This window comes from Balaenoptera ricei, chromosome 10 (assembly GCF_028023285.1).
Source record: "Balaenoptera ricei isolate mBalRic1 chromosome 10, mBalRic1.hap2, whole genome shotgun sequence".
Classification (NCBI taxonomy): domain Eukaryota; kingdom Metazoa; phylum Chordata; class Mammalia; order Artiodactyla; family Balaenopteridae; genus Balaenoptera; species Balaenoptera ricei.
The window spans coordinates 1,392,539-1,413,920 of NC_082648.1; the positions used below are offsets into that span (position 1 = coordinate 1,392,539).

The 21,382-nt window shown below is 57.9% G+C and overlaps 1 protein-coding gene across 5 annotated transcripts in view; it reads left to right on the plus strand.

The window, feature by feature from the left end:
* Positions 1-11,946, plus strand: part of DCP1B (decapping mRNA 1B) — a 49,797-nt gene extending 37,851 nt beyond the window's left edge. For 2 of the 5 annotated variants that reach the window (XM_059935014.1, XM_059935016.1), the window contains exons 6-10: positions 5,102-5,230; positions 6,727-7,419; positions 7,770-7,880; positions 9,412-9,660; positions 11,729-11,946. In XM_059935014.1, coding sequence (XP_059790997.1) covers positions 5,102-5,230; positions 6,727-7,419; positions 7,770-7,880; positions 9,412-9,660; positions 11,729-11,809 — 1,263 coding nt within the window. In that variant the 3' untranslated portion in view covers positions 11,810-11,946. The other 3 variants (XM_059935015.1, XM_059935017.1, XM_059935018.1) reach the window with 3 other exon arrangements.
* Positions 11,947-21,382: the final 9,436 nt, after the last annotated feature.

The following is a 21,382-nucleotide window of genomic DNA, read 5'->3' on the forward strand; positions in this document are numbered from 1 at the left end:
TAATATAAAATTCTTTGGGATAAAATTAACAAGAAATGAGCACAACCTGTGTGGAATAATCATGGCTATCCTTGGTGGTACTAGGGCCCTAGCAGTAGGAAGGACGTCCAACCCCCTTCCTCTGAAAATTGGCGGTCGGTGGAAAGAATTAAGCATTTATCCTCCCTGGCCAGGGGCACCGGATAATCCAGGTTGATGCGGGAAAGGCCTTCTCCACCACAGAGCTCCAGCTGTTAAATGTGGACGGAATGACAGAGCCTAAAGCCCTGGTGGAGTAACTGAGTCAGGCACAGATCATCAGTAATATTAGTGCTGTGAGAAAGGCGGACGGAAACCTGACCACGGGCGGGTCGGGCGGCCGCGCACAGCGGCTGAACGTCAAGTACGCGGCACGCCTGGAAGTGTTCCTGCCAGAAGAGCTGATCCTGAACCTAAGTCTTGAGCACTAACAGAAAATGACAGGGGAGGGGAACAGGGCAGGTAGAAAACAAGTTAAATGACACCAGGAAGCAGTCAGAAGGGCCGTGTGCGGCGTGGGTTCCTCGGGGACAGCCTGCCAGGCTTCTGCACGTGCCTTGGAGGCGGGGCCAGAGGCTGCACTACTGGAGACAGACACCCCCGCGGGCGTCTCTGTGCGAGTCCCGCAGGTGGTCAGCGCTGCCCACCCGAGGGCTTGTTGAACGAATGTGAACAAAGCACGGTTTCACCCGCCCGCCCTGTCACGGCCCCGACCCAGTTGCTTTCTCCCCAGCTTCGGCCAGTAACAGCGAGCTCTGGATCCGCTTTTTATTTTATTTGATTCTTCAACAGCCGTGAAAAAATGTCCCAGTGACTTAATTATACTTTACTAATTGTACTATGTCAGGCACAGTGAAGATTCACCTTAAAGGCGCCATTTTTGCCCTCAAGGAACTTAGGTTCTGTGACAACGGCATAACAGTGGCCAGTATAGATAAGAAATGCAAACGCTGAAGAAAAATTTTCTTTCTTCTCCCTCCCTCCTCCCAACACACAGACACATACGCAAACACACATACTGTATTCTTTCTATTTTATGATGTTTTGACTTGTTAAAAGTCTGGTTGGGGAGAGATTGTCCCTCCCCAACCAGCCAATTCTCGGAGATACCAGAGGCCTAGCCAGGAGGGTGCCTGTGACCGGGAGACCCAGCCCTGTCTGCCCGCCTACCCCGGGGCGAGAGTCCTCCGCCCCCGTCGTATCAGGGCCACTCCTGTCATCTGGAGCCCCTGAAATGATTCAAACACGCCAGTCCTAAAGTGCAGAGGCCCCGGCAAAGGCTGCAGCCTTGGCTCTGCCCTCGCTCCTGCTTCCTGCCCGCCCGTCACGAGGCACCCCCTGCAACAGGGGGCCCTGCGGGGCTGCGGAGCCTCTGTCTCCAGGCCCGGGGGTGGGAGCGGGCGATGTACTGCTCCCTGAGCCTCTGAACGCAGAGCTCATGCACACTCAGAAGCACCGGTGCCCGGTCCTGGGGACTGGCCACGCAGAGCTCACGCACACTCAGAAGGACCGGTGCCCGGCCCTGGGGACTGGCTTCAGGCCATCACTTTGTACTGTACCCACAACTTGCAGTGTTTCCCTATTTTGTTTGCCCTTCAGAATCTACATCTCCTTCAAGGCCCAGGAAGAATGCCACTTCTTACATGGAGTTTTCCCAGATCTCTTCATTCAGATTGATTGTCCCTTCCACTGCACTCACCAGTGTGTTACTCTTTAGAATGTATTTTGTTCTTCCTCATTTGTTACACTCACGGCAGCCTCTCCCGCTGCGCATAAACTTGTTGAGGTCGAAACAACGTTCTATCCGGTTGTGACAGTGTTGACATGAAGGGAAGACAGAGGTCTAATCAGTGTGCAGACTCTGCTTTTCTGTAAATTCAAATACATGTCATATGCATAATGTTCATCGCTCCAACTGTGCGATAAATAACAGAAGAAGCTCTTCCTTCTGCCGTCACAGGCCAGGTACCGTCACATCCCGTCCAGAAGCGCCTGCACGGTCCTGTGGCCCCTGGTCCACATCCTGCTCGCTTTCTCACCGCCCAGAGTGTAAGCCCCGGGCCCCTCCGAGCGCCCTGCCACGCGGTCTCGGGTGACCCTTCCCGCCTCGCTGCCTCGTGCTCCCGCTGCCCCTGCGGGCGTTGGGAGCTCCTCCCAAACACAGTGACAGTGTTGCTTCCTGAGAGTGCCTTCCTGCCTCTCCGCAGGCCGGCCCTCTCCTCCCGTACTTACCTGGCAACAGGTTACGTCTCTGAAGGCTTACTTCCCGTGTTCCTTGTCCCTCGTATGGTTTCTGATCTGCCCACTGGGTGTATTTGCCCCCGAGGAGTCCCCTTGTGTGAGGAAGCCCTGCTTTATCCTTGCCTTACGCTGTGTCATCTGCTCTCCCAACACATACGGACACGCCAGACGATGTGGGGATCAGGAGTGGACCGGGCCCCAGGTGCAGGAAAGGGACATGGAAACACAGTCTTTCCTCAGGATTCTTGCTGCGAGGAAGTGGATTTCCTGTTACTGGAGGTTTTCAAGAAGAGACAGAATGATGAATACCAGGCACGTTACAGAAGAACTTCACGGCTCTGGATGCGTATTAACCGAATGACCTCTGAGGGCCTCTCCAACTCTAAACCTCGTAAATGTGTGAAAATCCCAAAAAGTAAGAGGAGGAAACATTTTGAGCTGGAGGAAGATGATATCGATAAAGTGAAGCCTGGTGACACCAGACACGACTTTTTATGCAAAGTTAATAAAGTAATTTAAAAACCTTGTTTTGGCCGATATTTTATGTTTTCTCCCCGAAGAAACAACTTTCTGTGAATGTGCTGTGAAGCAGCAGTGCTGTGACTCTGAGCTGCCTCCTCCCGGTTAGGCACGGGGCTGGGGTGCCGGTGAGTGGGGGAAGCAGCCGGGCCAGAGCGGTCTTGGGCCGCGGGGCTACGTGCTGAGCCTTCAGAAGTGGACTGTTTTGAAGAATACGTTTATACATGTGTAACTGAATCACTTTGCTGTACACCTAAAGCTAACACAACATTGCAAGTCAACGGTACTGCAAAAAGGTAAAAGAAAAGAGAAGAATAAGTGGACTGTTTCGTATTTAAGACTATTTCGTGTTTTGTGGCCTAAGGCAAGAATGAACAGTTGTCCTCTAGCTATGGCTCTGACTTATTTATGAATTAAAGAAATTACTGTGTCTTTTGATGTTCACTGAGAAAATTCAAGAGTACAAGAAAGAAAATAAAACTACCCATAATCCTACCACGCAAAGATGTCTACTTTAAGCACTTCTAGTGTACTTTCCCCCAGACTCTTCTCCCCTCGTGGACACATGAGTTTGTGTGATAAAACGGGCTCATGTGACATTGTTGTTAAGGCCTTGGGTACTCTGTCAAGAATCCACTATACTTTCTCCAACTCTGCATGTTTTTCCAAGTAGTTTAAAGTGTTTGGGTCGAGAGAGGCATAGAAAGTTAAACAAGTGGAAAACGAGCTGCAGACTGTCGAGATCAGTGGTGTTTCGTTCTGGGCACTTTTTACATGACAGTGAAGCCTCATTGGTAGGTCGCCCGTCCTAGTGACACAGAAAGCAGCTTCTGGCCATTTTCCTCGGAGGGAGCTGCCTGCGGCCCACATGTGTGGGTACACAGTGAAGCAGTTTGCAACCCAGGGTCCCTGCGCACAGACAGGGCCACTCGCGGAAGTGAGCCGAGCGGCCACTTTCTCTGCGCGGCCAGCCGGCGGTAAAGGCTTTTCACGCCAACATTTTATCAGTGACTGTATGAGGCTACACTCTTGTCTTGCGTTGGTGATCCACATCTTAGAATCCAGGCCAGTGGGTCCTGCAGCCATCATTCGCCTAAGAAGAATTAGAAATGACATTTGGACTTCCCTGGTGGTGAAGTGGTTGGGAATCCGCCTGCCAATGCAGGGGACACAGGTTTGATCCCTGGTCTGGGAAGATCCCACACACACAAAAAAAAACCAACAAAAAAAGAAATGACATTTTATGACTCATAAAGTGATTTCACGTGCCATTCAATACTAGTGCCAAATATACAAATTATTGGCAGAAAATAATTAGTCCTTTGTGCAGTTAACTTTATAAACCTAAGTGAGCATGGTGGTAATCGGCCCCAGGCCCCTACATCCTTGAGTAGAAAATACAGCCAATAGCCATAAAGCACACTGGGAACCGTGGGGACCCCAGGGACAAGGTTGTATTCGCAGCCACTCCACCTCCGTATGGTGAGGTGTGTCCTGGCCCGAGGGCGCAACTCTGCAGCTGAAACTAACAATGCCGCGGGGTCCACAGTGCAGAAGGCCGCGTTTTACAGTGAGTTTTATTTGGTGTTTCAACAAGGGAAACCCAGACATCACTGCTGTGCCCTCTCTGTTACGAATCCTACTGTGTGAGTGATCGCATGGTTGGTTAGATTAATGTGTGATAATGACTCAGGGTTTGAAACGATGAGGCTTGTCTCTCGTCTCTTTCTCTGTGAAATTCTAATTTGTAGCGAGCGGCTCCGAGCACTGGAATTTGAATTACTCTGTTTGTGCAAAAAGCCATTTGTTAAATAAAGATGACGTTAGTAATTTTTAAATCAGCGGTTTGGGTCAGCTTGACTTTTTGGTTTGTCGACTACAAAGGGCTGGTCGCTGTGAGGACGCAGTGCTGCAGCCTTCAGTCAACTGCCAGCCGCGCGCAGAACCCTCCCGCGGCCCAGACACGGCACCGAGGGGGCGCTGCCTCCACCGTCTATCCCGGAAGGGCAGGCGGGAGGCTGCGGCTGCTTCCCGGCGACCCGCGGCCTTTCAGGCGTCCGGGCGTCTCAGGGCCTCCAGGTCCTGCAGGCCGACCTAATACTTTAGGGCACGGAATTGCACAAACTAAGAAAAATTCGACCTGAATTTGACTTATACTCAAACATAGCTCATATCAGAGGAGAGTAAGGGATTTTCCTTTGTACATGGAGATCTATTTTTTTTTAAGTACCAACTAGATAAAATAAAGAGCAAGAAGATGCGTTCTTTTTAAAAGATTAAAGCTTCTTTTACACCAAAAATGAGGTTCTTCTTTCCATTTCAGTGTAAAGCCTGTCCTGAGCCCAAACAGATCAGCAGCTCGTCCGCCATCTACGACAACCCCAATCTCATCAAGCCGATTCCGGTGAAGCCCAGTGGGAGCCGGCAGCAGCGCGGCCCTCGGCCCAGCCAGGTGCACAGCCCTCTGCGCTCCGCCGGGGCCTCTGTGGGGCTCCTGAGGGACCTTGGCCCGGAGCACGGTCAAGGCGGGGCCGATGCTCTGCAGGTGCCCTAAGGTCAATCCAGGAAAGAGAGATTTCAAAGTAGAGCTTTTGTCATTATTAATAATTTACTCTTCCTAGAAGGGGGTTGCAGTTTTTCCTTTTGGCATTTCCCTTACTCTGTGCTAATCCCTTGTGGACTTGAACTCCTTAGAGGATAACGTATTCTAAAAAGACAGCAACCTAATATCATGTCAGAGCTGACGGGACCGTTACACGTCGGGCTGTATTCTTCCGAGGTGGAAAGCTGGTGTGCCACGGCCCCCTGAGGGAGCCACGGCCCACGCGCCCCCGTGGTGCCAGGTCCGGGGCCAGGCGCTGTGTGTGTATATGGGATTCCTGGTCTAAGGACTGGTGTCAAACCCCCCTTTAGAACCCATGGCTTGTCATTGTTTTTGCATCTAAGATATAAGCATGACAGCAGTTTCTGTATGAGCATATATATTTTTCAGAAGAGTCCAGCATTAGCAAAATTGCTAATCTGCAAGTCCCATCACTGAGTGTGGCTGCTTCCGGTTCTTATGGTTATTCCTCACTAAAGGTTTTTTTTAAAGGGAATTGGTTTAAATCAATTTCAAAAAAAAAAAATGAACATGGAGACCAAAAACATAAAGACTGTCTAATGCAAGTCTTATATTGAATTTTGTAAAAAAAATAAGTCTTTTCTAATTATCTTTTAGCTTTTATTATAAGTTTGCTTTTCATGGACATTTTTTATTTTAAGAGAGAAACCGGAATATGTTGACTTTAGGAGAATCTCATGTTTTCTTAGCCCAGCAAGAGAGAAAGCAGCAGGGAGATGCCAGATGACAAGGGCAGGAAGGAAGCGGGTTGGTTACCAGCCACGGCGGCGCAGGGGGGGCAGGGATTGGGGTGTTACGCATCTGACGGGTTGTTATCGCTACTGTTACGTAGTTGGAAGGATCAAGTTAGACTAAATGACTTAGGTTTCTTTCAGCCCTCAATTTCTGTAGTTCTGTGGTTACTACCAGGAATTCTGAAAACCTCACATTTCTGCGTATCCTCAGTGTCTTCCTGTACTTTGCAGGGATAGATGGGCTTCCTGTTGAAGAGATCATTTGCCTTTTAGTGTCTGTAGCTTTGTGCCACAGTGGTCCCCAGCCTGTGAACCCCAGGCCCAGCAAGGACCATGTGCCTGTTCATCAATCAGCAGATACTGATCGTATAACAGCCGTCTTGGGGGTGGGAGGGAGAAGGCTGTGAAAATTGTTGACATTATAAAGGAGGTCCCAAATGTGTAGAGTTTGTTGTCACTAAGCTTCTTCATCCTTTCTAATTGACTCTTTGTAAATAGAAGAAATCATCGGGTAGGTAAGTTATGTCTCACTGCCCCCCATATAACCCAATTACATGTGGCCCCATTTTCAGACGTGGTTATTTGTTCCAGACCTTAGACCCTGAACCCCAACACCTGTCCTTGACGGCTCTCTTCGGGAAGCAGGACAAAGCTACGTGTCAGGAAGCCGCGGGGCCTCCAAAGACCCTCCACCAGCAGCAGCAAGAGAAGCTTCCGATTCGGCAGGGGGTCGTCCGCTCCCTGTCCTACGAGGAACCCCGCAGACGCTCGCCCCCGGTCGACAAGCAGCTCTGTCCCGCCATTCAGAAGCTCCTGGTGGGGAGCGCAGACCTGCAGCCGCTGGCAGAGCTGCCCGAGAGCTGGCCCTGCAGAGACGCCGCCCGGCCAGGGTCTCCCCGCGGCCCCGAGGTCTCCCGCCGCGTGCACGGTGCCCCCAGGACTCAGAACGCGCCGGACCAGCTCCAGAGCATTCCCGGGGCGCCGGCACCAGCCGCCTCGGCCGCCACCCTCCCGCCGCAGACGCCGGGGCCCCGGGCACTCCCGAGGCCAGCGCCCCCCGGCCCTGGGCCCGGCCGTCAGCCCCCGGGGCCCAGCGAGGTCTCCCCGCGGGAGCTGCTGTGGAAGCTGCAGGCGGTGCAGCAGGAGCAGCAGTTGCCGGCGCCCGGCCGCCCCGCCCTGGCGGCCAAGTTCCCCGCGGCCACCCCGCGTGCCCGAGCACGGAACCCCCTGGAGTCCTGGACGGACCAGACCCCCAGCGCGGAGCAGCAGGCCCCCCTCCTGCAGGTAGGTGCTGCCGACCGGGAGGTGTTGCCGGGGCGCGGGGTCGGCGGGACGTTCCGTGCAGGCCGCGGGCCTCAGCCCCGTCTGCACATCGCGTCCCCGCCTTCGCCGCCTGCCTGGAAGGGGATCTGGCCTTGGCCCAGCAGTCTGGGAGCTCCTCCCTTCAGAGAGGCTTCATTCCTACAGTTAAGCCTTCATGCGACGAGGTTTGACGTGGCCGTGGGAAAAACCCAAATCTTTGACCTCAGAAACCTAGGGTCTGAAATCATTTGAAATCAGTCCGGGGATGCCAGACACCTGACCTCGTCTGGTTATTTCGGTCCACAGTAAATTATTGTGTGTTCATTATCCAGGCCGTGCTTACAAGCACTGAGTGCGTGCCCCGCCCCTGCTGCACGTGGTACGTGGAGATGAGGAGCTGGGTGCCCTGTCCCTGCGGACGCCGCAGCCCGTGGGCGCTTGAGGTCAGCAGAAAAGCAGGTCACTGACCCCGGAAGGTGCAGCCTCCTTGTCTGTCTGAGCGGGTGTAGCTTAATGAGGGTCAGGAGAGGTAGAAGGCTCTCTCCCTGCCCGCGACATACACACTGGTTGCCAGAGAGGGGAAATGTTGTAATTCTTAGAAATGTTCTGTCCTCCCAGGGAAGATGGTTCTCTATAGTCACTAATAACTTAGAACAGTGAGAAAACCGAAAGCTTTTCCATTTTTTCACTGCCTGTGGGTAACATCTGGAGATCAGATGGATTCTTTTTTTTCCATTTGGATTGGTACAAATTCACTGAAAATGCATTGGGTTTAAAAATTAGGAAGTTCTCCCTATTTATGACGTTGGTCCTTCTGTCGTGTTTTGGCAAGTAGCTTACGACAGTGCCTCAGAAATCTCTCACTTTTTGGAACAAAGACCATCGGTGTGGAGCACAGTCTTCGTGTATGTAAGACTGTGGGTCAGAGTGTTCTTACCTGGTACTGATGAAAATCTCAGATCTGAGTTCCTGCTGCCCTGGAGACACGGCTGTACCCTGCCCTCGTCCTCACTTCACTGTCACATTGCCCCCCTCCTTCTGCTTTTTCCCCTGCGGATCTAGATTAGACCCTAGGAAGTCGGGGCTAATCGTTGCCCATCCCCCTCTGCAGGCAGGTCCCCTTCCAGTGCTCGCGAGGTGCGGGGCCACGGTGCTCTTGTGACTGCCTGCGAAGCCACCGCTCCTCGCGACGGCACACAGGGACAGTTAAGCAGACCACCCGCCCTCCTCCAGGCTACTTGGTGCCCAAGACGACGCCCAGGGAGCTTCTGAAACCGCGGCTGGCCCTGTGCCTGGTCTCATGAGCCCCTGGGCCTCAGGAGGCTAACAGTAGCACCCTTCCCTCTCACCTGAGCTGGGGACAAGTGAGAGGTGGCTGTAAGCGTCAGGTGGGTCAGCTGTCGCCTGCACAACTGGAAACACTATTGGGACCCCTGGTTTTAGGCCTGGTGGCCAAGACAGGCAGACAGACCCGCCCAGACGGATGGCCACCTGCACGCCTGCAGGAGTGGCCCCAGGGCTGCCCCCGAGACCCGAGCACGGAGAGTCAAGAGGTGGGGTGGACGGTGACCCCGCCGCCTGCCCGCCCCGCCGCACCAGGCGAGGGGGCAGGCAGTGGCCGGTGGATCCCTCACAGCGGAAGCTCGGGGCCGCAGCCGGGCAGGGACGCAGACGGACAGCCCTGGCCGAAAAGCTGGGGTCCTGGCCTGTGTCCCCAGGCGATGACAGGAAGCCGGAGAAAGGAGGTGCTGCTCAGAGTGCGAGCTTTGCCTGCCATGGGGACCATAGTCAGGACAGCAGGCGCCGGCCGCCGGTACCCTGGAGGGAGGAGCGGGCAGATGGAGACTGGCTTCCCGTCGCCCGCAGCCATGGACGGTTAACACTGAACCCGCTGTGTCCTCCGCGCCCTCTGCACCCGCCCCGTGCGCGAGCCGCCCTCACCCGCCCACCCGTTGGCCCGTTTCCCACCCGCAGGTCCTCTCGCCCCGGCGCGCCCCACCCGCCGCAGGCCTATCTCCGCTCATGTCACCACTGGTGTTCGCGCAGCCCCCCTGGGCCCCGCCGCCAGAGAGGGGCAGCGGGCTCTTGCCCCCGGGAAGCCAGGACCCAGCGGCCACCCCCAGCGGCCCCCTCCTGCCCCTGCGGACGCCGGAGCCCCCCAGGACGCCGGGCCGTGCCCTGACCAAGCCGCAGCTCCAGGAGGCCCTGCTGCACCTCGTCCAGGTAGGAGGGCGCCGCCTCCCTCCTCATCGGCCTTTGCCAGCGGCCTGCTGCCCTGCTGGTGCCTGTGCCCGCTTCCCGCTCCCCAAGGGTGAGAGGGCGCGGCAGCAGCTCACCCCGAGACCAGCGCTTCTGCGTGCGTCTCAGAGGCCCAGCGTGGCTCTGGGCGTTGTGATTTGGAGGGCTAAGTCCTCAAGTGCCACCCGGCAGAAGAGGCGGAGGCGAAGCCGCCCCTGGGAGGGTCCCCGGTCTGTGGGGCCGTCGGGAGCCAGAGGGCAGTGGGGGGAGGGCTGCCCTGAGCCCGCGGCAGCGTCCAGGCCGTTCCCCGGGGAGGACGCAGCTGGGGCGGCAGGAGTGGCCGTGACGACCGTGGCATGTTTCATAGATGACCTTGAGACCCGCCAGTGAGGAGAGGCTGGGATGGCTTCCTCGGGCCCCTGTGAAGTAATAAGGGCGGTGACACTTGTACAGAGCTCTGGGCCGGGCACGGTGTTAGAGACCAGCACGCCGAGGCTGAGGGCCCGGCCTGAGGTCGCCAGCCAGTCAATAGCAGAGCCGGGGCCGCGGCCCTCCCCACCGCGCGACGGGCCGGGAGATGGCAAAGCCCACCGCTAACGCGAGACGGGCCTTGCAAAGTGCAGGGCGCTCACCCAGGCGGACCGCAGCCTCCGCCGCTCGCGTACCGAGGTACCTTTCTCGCAGACAGTCCGTAAGGTTTTTGTGGTACTTTGCTTGAGTGTCAGGCGACCTTGAGAGCGGCCGGCACGTTTGCTCTGTCTCATCCTACTCAAACAGACAGTAGTCGCCGTTGGTAAGAATGTTTTTTTGAAGGTAACAGATTTTAGAGAGAAGGAAGGGAATGGGGCCAGAAATCAGCATCTGAGTGTGAAAGCAGAGTAGCAATCTGCCAAAGACGGACGAGAAATGACCGCACCTTGCTAATTCATAAATAAGGGTGTTTTCCACCTTTTCTAGAAGCCGTTCATGAGAAGTTCGTGAGGACTTAGGTAGGACATCTGTAAGCTCCTTTTCTGTGAGCAATAAACAAAAACCTTGAATGTAAAAGTTCCACATTTTTTTCTGGCTTATTCCATTTAATAACACTGTTCCAAAGATCTCTGTGCAGTAATGGGGAGCCCTAAAGTCTGGAGCAGCCCCTGGACCTCGCTCGTTAGAGACCATATGTCCGTTCCCTCCACCCGGCCTGCGTTTCACGTTCCCCGTGCTCTAGACGGCGTCTTCCCCATGAGCTGCTGGGAGTCACTCAGGCATTCAGCTTTGCTCTCTGCCTGCTGTTAGGACACAGGCTCATGCTCGGAGACTTTGCAGGAAAGCCAGGGTAGCCTGGTTCCAGGCCGAGCGGGAGTGTGAAACGCGGGTGAATCGCCAGAGCGATAAAGGACGGGGTGGGAGGGAGCTGTCTCCAACACCAGAAACAGAGAAAACCACCGATGGGACCGTGGCTCCCTCGGCCCCGAGAGTGGCAGGAGGGGCCCAGAGCCCGCAGTCTCACCTCTGCCGGCTTGCCAAGGCCAGAGCTTTCCGTAGCTAACGGGGGTGGTGCAGGGGGGTGGAGATGCACTGGCTCTGGCAGGGTACCAGCCAAGCACATTGCCAGTGAAGTCTTAACGCCCAACAACGAAGGCACCCCTTGTGGGCGACTCGGGGGCCTCTCAGAGCCACCAGTGACCTCCCAGCCAGGCTCAGAGGACTGAGCTGGGTTATGTCCTCCCCGTGCAGCCTCCCGGGGGCCCCAGGTCTCTCCACACAGGAGGCCAGGCTTCTCAGGAGCCGGCCCGCTCCGTGCTGCCCCGAGGCTGGTGCCCGCCTGAGCTGCAGGCCACGAGCACCTGCTGTGTCCCAGGCTGGCCACCGAGGACCAGCAGCTGACCCTTCTGGCCTGGCTGCAGCCCCACTGACTGTTCAGCTTAAAAACTAGCCGCTGTGAGCACGCGCAGGTGGAGGGGAGCATCCTAGGATCAGGTGCCCGTTCAGCCCCAAGACACAGAAAGCCTCTCGTTTCTGCCAACCAAATCACATCCCCCTGGGGCTTTTGATTTTTGTTTTCCAGAATGACGACAACTTCTTAAATATAATCTACGAAGCTTATCTCTTCAGCATGACACAAGCGGCCATGAAAAAGACTCTGTGAAAGCAAAACATTTTAAGACTGATCTCCAAGGCCCTCCGGCTCAAGGTTCTTTCATGTCAAATGTTGTTTCCCTAAATGTTTCTGCCTTTTTTAAAAAGTATGTATTATATGAAGTAAAATGCTTCAGGCTTTTTTCAGTCGCGCAGTTTTTTCATTACATTCTTCAGTGCACGTGGTACCAAGAATTGAGTGGGTAGGAAAAGTCCTTTGCTCATATCACATGGTAAACACCCAGCTGAAATGATTTTTTCTTACATGTACTGGGCCATTTCTAGATGAGTTGCCTCTCTGTGGGAAGGGCTGTTCTGGGAATGTGGTTTCTTTCTTATTAGCAGTCCCGGTTATTTCTGGAACTCGGAGAACGCGCCGACCGCCAGGTGGCAGTGTCAGCCCGTGACCACTGACGCGCCCCGCCAGCCTCTTCCAGACAAAGTAAACCTTTCCTTTGTAAACATCCGTTGGGCCTTCGAAGGGAAATGATCTCTAAAGATATTTATCGCCAGTCTCCAGGGGGGAGTTGTTTAGGGGTCCACAAATGGCCCAGATTTCCAGCAACACCGCGTCTGTCCGCTCCTTCCGGCAGAAGCCTGCCTGCTTCCAAAGGAACGTTTCATCATTTTCAGCAAAACGTGCTGAGAGGAAGGTCACAGAAGATTCTGAGGCCGGTCCTTAGCCTCTGTGGGGAGGCAGTGGAGTGCGGGCACGACAGCAAGGATTCTTGAGGTCGTGGAGCGGACTGACGACTCGTGTTCACAGAGACGAGGGCCTGCTCTCCCCCAAGCCTGCCCCCCGCTTGAGTCGGCCCCGGAATTGGTCCCTGCTGCGCACTGGAGATAAAGTGAGCTTTGTGTTTCTATAGCCCTGTTTATTCTTGGACCATAAAAAGATCTCTAGAGGCCCACACAGGAGCCGGGCCTTGTTCTCCTTTCAGGGGTCACAAAGGAGGCGGGGCAGGAGGTTTCCTCACAGCTTCTGATGCCCAGACCTGAACTGGAAGCTCAGACCTGGGGTAGGCGCGTAACCAGGCGAGGGCGGGCGGGGAGCGCCTCCCCTCCGCCCGCCCGCAGAAGAGCGCCTTCCCTTCGAGGAGGGGCCCACCCTGCCGGCTGCCCTGAGGCCGGGGTGCGGGGCTGCTGTTCCCTCCTGAGTCAGGAAGGGACGCTTCCCTCTGCTTCTCCGTCTCCTACAGCGCCTAACGCCCTGACAGACCACAGAATCCCCGAAGCTCGTCATCGCGTGTGCAGCGTTTCAGGGCTCTTACGGGGAGTGTGGGGCAAGGGGAGACACACGGCCCCGTTGCCCCGCATCGGTGACGCTCACCTTGGCGGCACACACTCAAACCGGAGCAAAATCCACCGTCTCCCAGACCGCGGGCGACCTTTAAAACCCGCGGGCACGTCTTTGATCTGAATTACACGTTGAGGGTGGCTTCTCCAGCTGGGGAGAAATGAATCCCACTGAAAATTCTTCTCATATATTTGTGGTAGCAAGTGGCTAATTTCTGAAATATGTATTTCTTTACTTGATTGTTATATAAATAAAATAGAAATCTCAGTTGCAGCACCTACTGTGAAAAGGGGGCCGTGCACTGTGGCTGGAGGGGCCCCCCGTGCCCGGTGTGGTCAGACCCACACCGCAGGCTTCACTGGGCCTTTCTAGGTCAGCACCACAGCGGTCTGTTTTGAAAACAAATGCTCCATCCTTTACTGGAATCAACCACTTTGAAAGTGACAGGCCCGGTTTGTTCAGACCAAAGACTGAGCCCCCTTTCAAAGGGCTCAGAGATGAAGAGCTGATTTCCTCTGTGTGGGAAGCAGGTGGGAGCTGCTTTGTCCAACGACCTTTCTCTGGAGGGTCCGGGAAATGGATTGCAGTGTTATCTAAGCACCCAGGACTAGATCTCACATGTAAACTCACTTTGCTTTTTCCCACCTCACCCCAAATTCTGAGACCATCCTGGACGCCCTCCTCCATGTCGCTGGCTTCCGGCAGCAGCTTGAAGCCAATTGAATTCCAAGGGCAAGGAAGCCTGAGATGGGTCCCTGGGCAGTGTTATCCCGGGCACTGGATTTCAACCCTGGAGAAGTGACCCAAGTCGGTTCTGCCTGGTGCAGGGACAGAACACGGGGCCTTGGTCAGGCGGACTTGCCCTCACGTCCTGGACGAGGCACCTCGTCTGAGATGCTGTTCTTTCATCTGTAAACGAGAGCAGCGCGCAGCTCTCGGGTCCTCACAGGGATTAGATGGGAGCCATGTAGGGAAATGGCTCCTCGGGCTGAGAGGCTCCGGCTCCATCCTGCCCGACGGGGCTCCCGCTGGGGCGAGGCCCGCGGCGGCCGGAGCGCCCTCGCCTGCCGCCCACAGGACACCGCTGCACCCTCTTCTCCCTCACTCCTTTATGGATGATGGGGGACAGTGCCCCTCACCCCTTCCCTCCAGGGGAGGCGCCCTGAGCTCCTCAAGACACACACGTCAGTCTGAGTAACCCAGGGCCTTGCCCTCCGCCGGAGGAGGAGGTGCTGTCAGGCCCTGCAGTCCTGGACGGTCCCTGCAGAGACACGCGCTCTCATCTCCCCATTCAGAGGGTGAGAACCCTCGTCAGCACCCTCAGGAACCTCCCGTGCCCCAAGCCTGTGACTCCCACCCACCCTTTCCCCAGGCGGCTGGCGGAGACTCCAGGCTGGGTGCCGCGTCGCTTGCATCTCAGACACTGGTCACGGCCCGCGGGTCCTGGCCCAGGACAGGCAGGAGTGCGGTCTCTTCTCCTGAAGGGGACGTGCACGTCAGAGGACACACGTCCTGCAGAGGAAGTTCCAGCCGCTGACCAGCCCCAGCCAGAGGACACATCAGCAGACACCGTGAAGACCGGTGTCCCTGGTGTGTGGCCCCAGGGACGGGAGCTGTCACGTCAGGTCCAGGCCTCTGAATGCCAGGCTGCACGTGTCCGGCAGGATGTCACCCAGACGCAGGCGGGAGAGGAGCCTAGGACTGACCCCCGCCCCCCGCCCCGGGTACAGCGTCGGGCACGATGTCTCCACAGCCCAGCTGCTCGCTCCCACCAACAAAAGAGCCACCTGCCTTTCCACCTGCTGCTCCGTTCAGACCCGTGCCTCCTCCTCTCTTTTCAAAGAAATCAGGTGCTTCCAGGCTTTGGAGCTTGGAGCCGTCTTTGAGGTCACACGTGTCGTCTGCAGCCGGCAGGCGGGAGCAGCTCTGCATCGTGGAAAGTTGTCGGCTACAGATGAGTGCATCTCCCCGGCATGTTGCTGGATGCTTGGTTTTCACGTGTCAGCTCCTCAGCACCCACCTCTCGTACAATTAGCGGGGTGAGAGAGGCGGTTACAAATACTTGGTATATTTAACTCAACCTTGAGTATCTCAATAGATTTCCACCAAACTGAGTTATGAGTAATGCCTCCTAACAGAGCCTTGAGAAAAGCACAGAGAGAAAACCTGTGTGTGCAGACTGTGGCCTTACAACACCGCGGGGCGGTTGAAAGCAGGGCACTGCCGACCGTTCCCCTGGCGGCGGCTCTGAGCGCTGGCACAGCTGCCTCCTGGGCGAGGTAACTGGGGGCACAGCGGGAGGAAGTAGAGAATGTTCTAGACGGCAAGAGAGAGGTGGGCGACCGGCAGGCATGAGCCGGAGTCTAAAAGACTGGGAACACCAACCTCCCGGGTGCAAGTCAAGGTGGGGCTTCCCCGAGGTTGGCAGGTGCTGGACGGACACTGGAGCAGGTGGCGGGACCTCCCGGCTCAGGGTGCTGGGCCGCGAGGCCTGGGCCTGGAGGACGAGGTCCCAGCCAGCTGTGCCCACACGCGAGTCTGGAAGGCGTAACCCGACACCTGGCTGGGAGGCGATGCCTGCCGTGGCGTTTCTCAGCACAACCCATCTACCGGCTCCACGGACCAGGACAGCGCCCAGGCGGCCACACTCTGTCTCCTGTGATGACAAGCCCTCGGGGTCAAGGAGATCTGGGCTCTCCTCCCAGCCCCCGTGTCCTCCCTCGACTGTAAGCCCCAGGGAAAAGCCGTTCCCCGTGTGTCTGTCGTGGGAACGGAGAAGTCGTCGCTGGGCCGGAGCCCGCCAGTGTCCCGGCGGTGTCTCCTGCTGGATGGCGGCCTGGGTGTGCCATGGGCGGGAGGGTGGTGCCCTTTGCGCCAGCAGCTGGGGTGGCGCCTCCCAGCCCGTCTTGGTTGCCTTCCTGGCTCTGCCATAAATCCGTGCAGAAATCTCTTTTCTATGTTGTGCCCACAGCGCTTTCCAGGCTTGTAAGCTCCTTAAGTTTCGTTCCCTGCTGTGTACGTGTCAGTCGGCCCTGCGTGTCCAGAAGCTAAGAAACTGGCGCCACGGGAAACCCATGCCTGACACGCCGAGTGGACAGGCTGCGCTGCCGGTGAGAGGCCCAGCCCAGGGCGGGTGTCTGCATCCTGCCGGAGCCGCGTCTCCTCCAGGCCCCTCCGGCCGGACCCTCGCCTCCCACCCATCACTGCAGGGCGGGGCGGGGGGGACTCGGGGAGAAGACGGGCAGCGGAGCGGAGGCTCCTTTGAAGGACCAGGGCCTGGTCCAAGGCAATGGAAGCTGAGATTTAAACACAGAGAGAGGACGCGGATTGAAGAAATATTTAGGAAGCAAAGTCCGTAAGACCTGGTTATTGCTCAAGTGTGGATGAGTCGTGACGGAGCCGCCAGGGCTGGTTCCTGGCTCGGGCGCCGGTGACAACGAGGTTCAGTGAGCAAGTGCTGGGAGTTAGTAATAATAATAACGGTACTAACAAGAGCAGGCAGCACCTACTCCGCCCCCTGCGCCCAGCACCGCTCTCCCCACTCGGGGCGCATCTCGCGTGTCCCTCCCTGAAACCTGCCAGGCTCGGCGGCTGAGGCGCCTGAAGCTCACAGTTGGTTTCTTCGTGCTGCTGCCCTTCCCTCCGTCCACTCAGAGGCAGAGCTGTTCTGTCCCGACCCGGCCGAGCTGCCCACGGGGCTGGCGCGCAGGGGCAGTGTGGCCGCGATCGCAGGCTGGCCCGGGCTGGGGGAAGGAGAGCCCACGCTGGTACCTGTACTTCCCAAGCCCGGCGCCCCCGGGGCGCTGATGACAGCAGGACAGGGTCAGTCTCAGGAGTGAGGTCCTGGGTGCCCTGGGCCCAGACTGACGCCTCCGGGGTCGGATCCTAATGCTCCGTGGACGTCCGGTCTCTTGTGTCCCTGGGGGTCGGTGTGTGGCCTTCAGCAGAGTCTCTCCTGAGGGCTCCCCCTCCTCGGGCAGAGCGGCTGTGTCTCTGCGTGCTTCCCAGACGGGCCCCCTGGCGAGCCTGGCCCCCGCCCACCCAGCTGTCAACCACCCCACTGGGCCCTCCCAAGGGAAGCAGCAGCACTTCGCACTGGGCCCCGCAGATGTTCGCCTGGCTGAATAGATTGCAACGGGGTGGCGAGCGGCCAGGAACCGCCCCCCACTTCTCCGGCTGCCAGCGGGACCTGCCCGACGTGAGCGCCCAGAGCCAGAGCGGCGGAGGACGGAGCAGGGCCCAGGAGACCGACTACACGACCTCTCCCCGCTCTGGACGTCCGTGTCCCCAGCGAGAAGACGCGGGGTGGTGGACTTGCGAACAGAAGGTAACGCCTCACCCTGGGGAGCTCTTTGCTGTTCCAGGCCCAGAAACCCGGAGACCCAGGCGCCGCTGTGGCCGTTTTGTGCACGAGTGCTGGCCGGTGGGGACCACCCCTGACTTGGGGTGCGGGCCCTTTTCTCACAGGCCCTGGGGTACCTCCCTTCTCTCCCTCACACCCCACCCCCGGGGGCAGAGTGAACCTCTCCACTCAGCACGACATCAGCTGAAGCCCAGAGCCTTTGGGACGGGTTTTGCCTTGGACAGAGGTCCTTTCCCACCTGAGGCCAAGGGTCCTGGGCCTTCAGCCTCATTCTCGTGCCGCCCAGGTGCCCGTCAGCAGGGTGACCACGTAAGCAGTCACCCAAGCCAGGCTGTCCTGAGCATGAGCTGTGAGTAACCGCGCCAGCCAGAGGCCCGGAGGCGGGCAGCCTGGGCCCACGGGAAGGGCGGTCCCCACCTGCGTCCCCGCCCGAGTCCCCGTGTACCCAAGCCAGACGGCCACGCAGGAGGCCCCGGCTCGGCCGTGCAGCGAACACCGGTCTGGACTCGGCCTGAAGGGAGTCGGGCTGTGGGCGAGCGGCACGTCGGGTCGGGAGGCCGAGCTCGGGGCCTGGCTCTGGGGCTCGTCTTTCGTGTGGAACATAAGCCAGGCCCCAGCCACGGCCTCCTTGTCATCGAAGGGTTTGAACTGAACGTGGCCTCTTTCAGCCCTGACAGCCAGCTTGCTTTGTCCTTTAGGTCCTTCCTCTCTGGTTAAGATGTACGTTCAGGGAAGGCCACCACCAAAGCCGGCCAGGGTGCTGCAGGATGTGAAATGGCCACCGCTTCCTCTGCCTCCGCGCCCAGGACAGGGGTCTTCGAAGGACACCGAGCGGCTTTGCCGTCTGTGTTGCCTCCGCGGGGTCACTGGGCAAGTGGCGTGCCTTTCCTGGGCCTCCCTCAGGGAGCCAGTGTCCCAGTGACCACGTCACTGTTGTGGGCCAGGCTGGCCACGTGGCCCCCGCCTGCTTCCCCCAAACCCCTTGGAGCTGAGCTGCAGCCCAGGCTGTGACCTTGGCCAGAGGCGCCGATGGTAGAGGAGCGTGAAGATGAAGATCCAACCGTGGTTTTACTGCTGCAGACACAGGCCCGGGGCGGAGTCCCGACCTGGCCCCGTGCACCTCGTCGTTCTCCGTGGACCAGGGCCCCAGCCTCAGCTCCTCTGCCGCCCCTCCCCCAGCCCCGCACCACGCTCCCCTCCCCCGAGGGCTCAGGCATTAGTCAACCTTCAGAAGTCTGGGTTTATTTATAAAGCTGCTGTTGCTGCTTCCAGCGTCTGAAAGCGTTTTACAGGCATTAATTAAGGAAGGTTCCCAGCAAGCCCAGGAGGGAAGGGAGGGAAGCGGCCCGGGGTTCTCAGAGGACCAGTCTCCCTGCTGGTGCCTCTCCCTGTGTTTCCCTGTAACTTCTCAGTCTCCTCAGGACACGCACACGGGTGCACGCGCACGCGTGTGCGTGCACCGGCCCCCTTCACCCGCCCCCTGGCATCCTTCCTAACTGCCTACCCGCCCTGGTCGCCCTGCCACGCCTCCCTGACCCGTGCTGCCCCGGGGGGCGCCCCGCAGTCACCCCACACCCCTTCCAAAATCCACCCCCGGGTGTCCCCACCCTTCAGCTCAAGCCACCTCCCGCGCAGTGGGGCAATCATCCTTGATCCCCTCCCATTAGGTGGGAGGGTCCAGGACCCAGCGGGAGGGATTCAGACCCTGGTGGCCCGCCTGCACCGGGTTCCTCGGGCCGCAGAGCAAAGCGCCACAGGCTTAAACCACAGAGGTGGATTGTCCTGCGGTCTGGAGGCCAGAAGTCAGACCGCGATGCCGGCAGGGCTGGTTCCTTCTGGGGCCGCGAGGAAGAGCCTGGTCCGCGCCCCTGCTCAGCCGCCGTGGTTTCTGGCCACCGGCGGGGTTCCTCGGCGCTCTGAGGCATCGCACCGGCCCTGCTTCACCCTCACGCGGGACACCTGCCTCTGCCTCCAATGTCCCCTTCGTAAGGACGCCTGTCGCGCGGGATGAGGGCCCTCCCTGCTCCAGCAAGACCCGAGCTCCAGATGAGGTCACGTTCCCAGGTCCTGGGGGTTAGGACTTCAGCATACACATCTGGGGGGACACAGTTCAACCCAAACCACTATGTTCCTGAAACACCACAAATCAGGGGGCCCTCCCAGACCAAGAGTTGTCACTGGTGGCCTGAGTGACTCACGCAAGAAGTGTTCCTTCTCAGACACCAAGGTGAGCACTGCTGACCGGTGGCCGGGAGTTCTTAGCTGGGACCTTTATTTTCACGATTTCTCTCTCAGTCCCTGACTTGGGCTAATTAGTCATACGCCTTAGTGTATATAACCCTCCATTATCGGTCTGAACAAGAGCGCTTCTCACTCTGGTCGTCTCTTCCTGTGCCTGTCCTGACCCCGAGTCCAGTCCCTTCCTTCCCAACAACCCGCAGCCCTTCTACTGGGCCGACGTGTGCCCTGCTGTTTGCATGTGTGCTTCCAAAGCGTGTGTTGTTCTGTGCGTGTGAATGCATTTCATTTGCGTGGAGCTGTCACACGTACACATCCACTGTGCAGACTCTTCAGCGGACGGCTCAGTGAACCTTACACACACCTGTACGTGCATGTCTGGGCGCGTGTGGTGACCCACGCCAGGCTGAGCCGTAGACCATGTCCCGCCCGGCCTCCACCAAAATCAGCCCCCGCAGAGTCCAGGCTTCTGACTCCTGTCATGCTAGATTCCTTTCCCGAATTTCACAGGCATAGGTAACGCAGCCTGCGGTCTCCGTGGCTTTCCCACCCGCCTCCTGCACGCAGCTCCGCCCTCACTTCTTGTCTGAGGCATCGGTCTCAAGAGCCTCTGACCTGCCGGACCTGTGGGTGGGCCTTCGAGGGCATCTGGCCAGGGCTGCCGTGAACATGTCTGTGCACGGCTCCTGGCGCACGTCTGGGCTTCTCCCCGTGGACGGAGGGGTCGCAGGGAAGCAGGCCCCCCGACGGGCTGCAGGTCATGCCCTGTGACCCTCCCCGCCAGCAGCACAGCCGGTTCTAACAGGTCCCCTCTGGCGGGGTGCACGGTGTCTGGTGGTCTAGTCTGTGTTTCCCAGGTGACCCCAGGTGTGGAGCACGGATGCTGCATGTGTGGTCCTGGCCGCTCACGTGTGGTCTTGGGGACGCGCCCGAGCACTTTCTAGCCCGTTTTTCAGCGTGGATTTGTCTTCATCCGCTATGTGTCCCCGTGGAGTCTCTCTTACTGGAAAGAGAACCACGTCTTCTCAGTGGGCCGTTGCCTTTCCATCTTCTAATGGTGCGTTTTGACACAATTATAGATGCTCTTAATCTTCATGAAGCCTAAGTTATTAATTTTTCTCTTACAATTGGTGCTTTTTGTGTTTTAAGAAATCCGCCAAGCCCTGGGCATATATTTTTAATTTACGTCAGGACTCTCATGTTATAAACCTCCCTTCTTCCCACTAGGGCTGTCTTCACTCCTCCTCCTGTGCCGTCCACACGTCGAATCTGCCGTTTCTAGTCACTCTTGACTCTCCACCATGTGACTGTTTGCCCCCGTGCCCTGCGCTCCCCGCGCGGTCACCCCTGTGTCACACTGGATGACACTGCTGGGGACGGAAGGTGCTCGGTACAGGGAACCTTTGTCCTCACACTGGATGGCTGTGCAGAACCTGGTCCCCGGCTGACCACCCGCTTCCCTCTGCTGAGCGACTTTCCCGCGTCTGTGCAGGACGGCCGAGGAGGGGCTCCAGGCGCTGGGCCCGCAACACGAGACCTGGATCCGCAGGCCTGGGAGGCGGCCTGGGAACCTGCTTTTCCCGCAGGCTCCCTGGGGGATTCTGATCTGCCACCAGGGAGGAGCACTGACTGAGCATTTACTGTATGCCGGTACTGACCCAGGCGCTGGGAATAGCGAGCAAAGC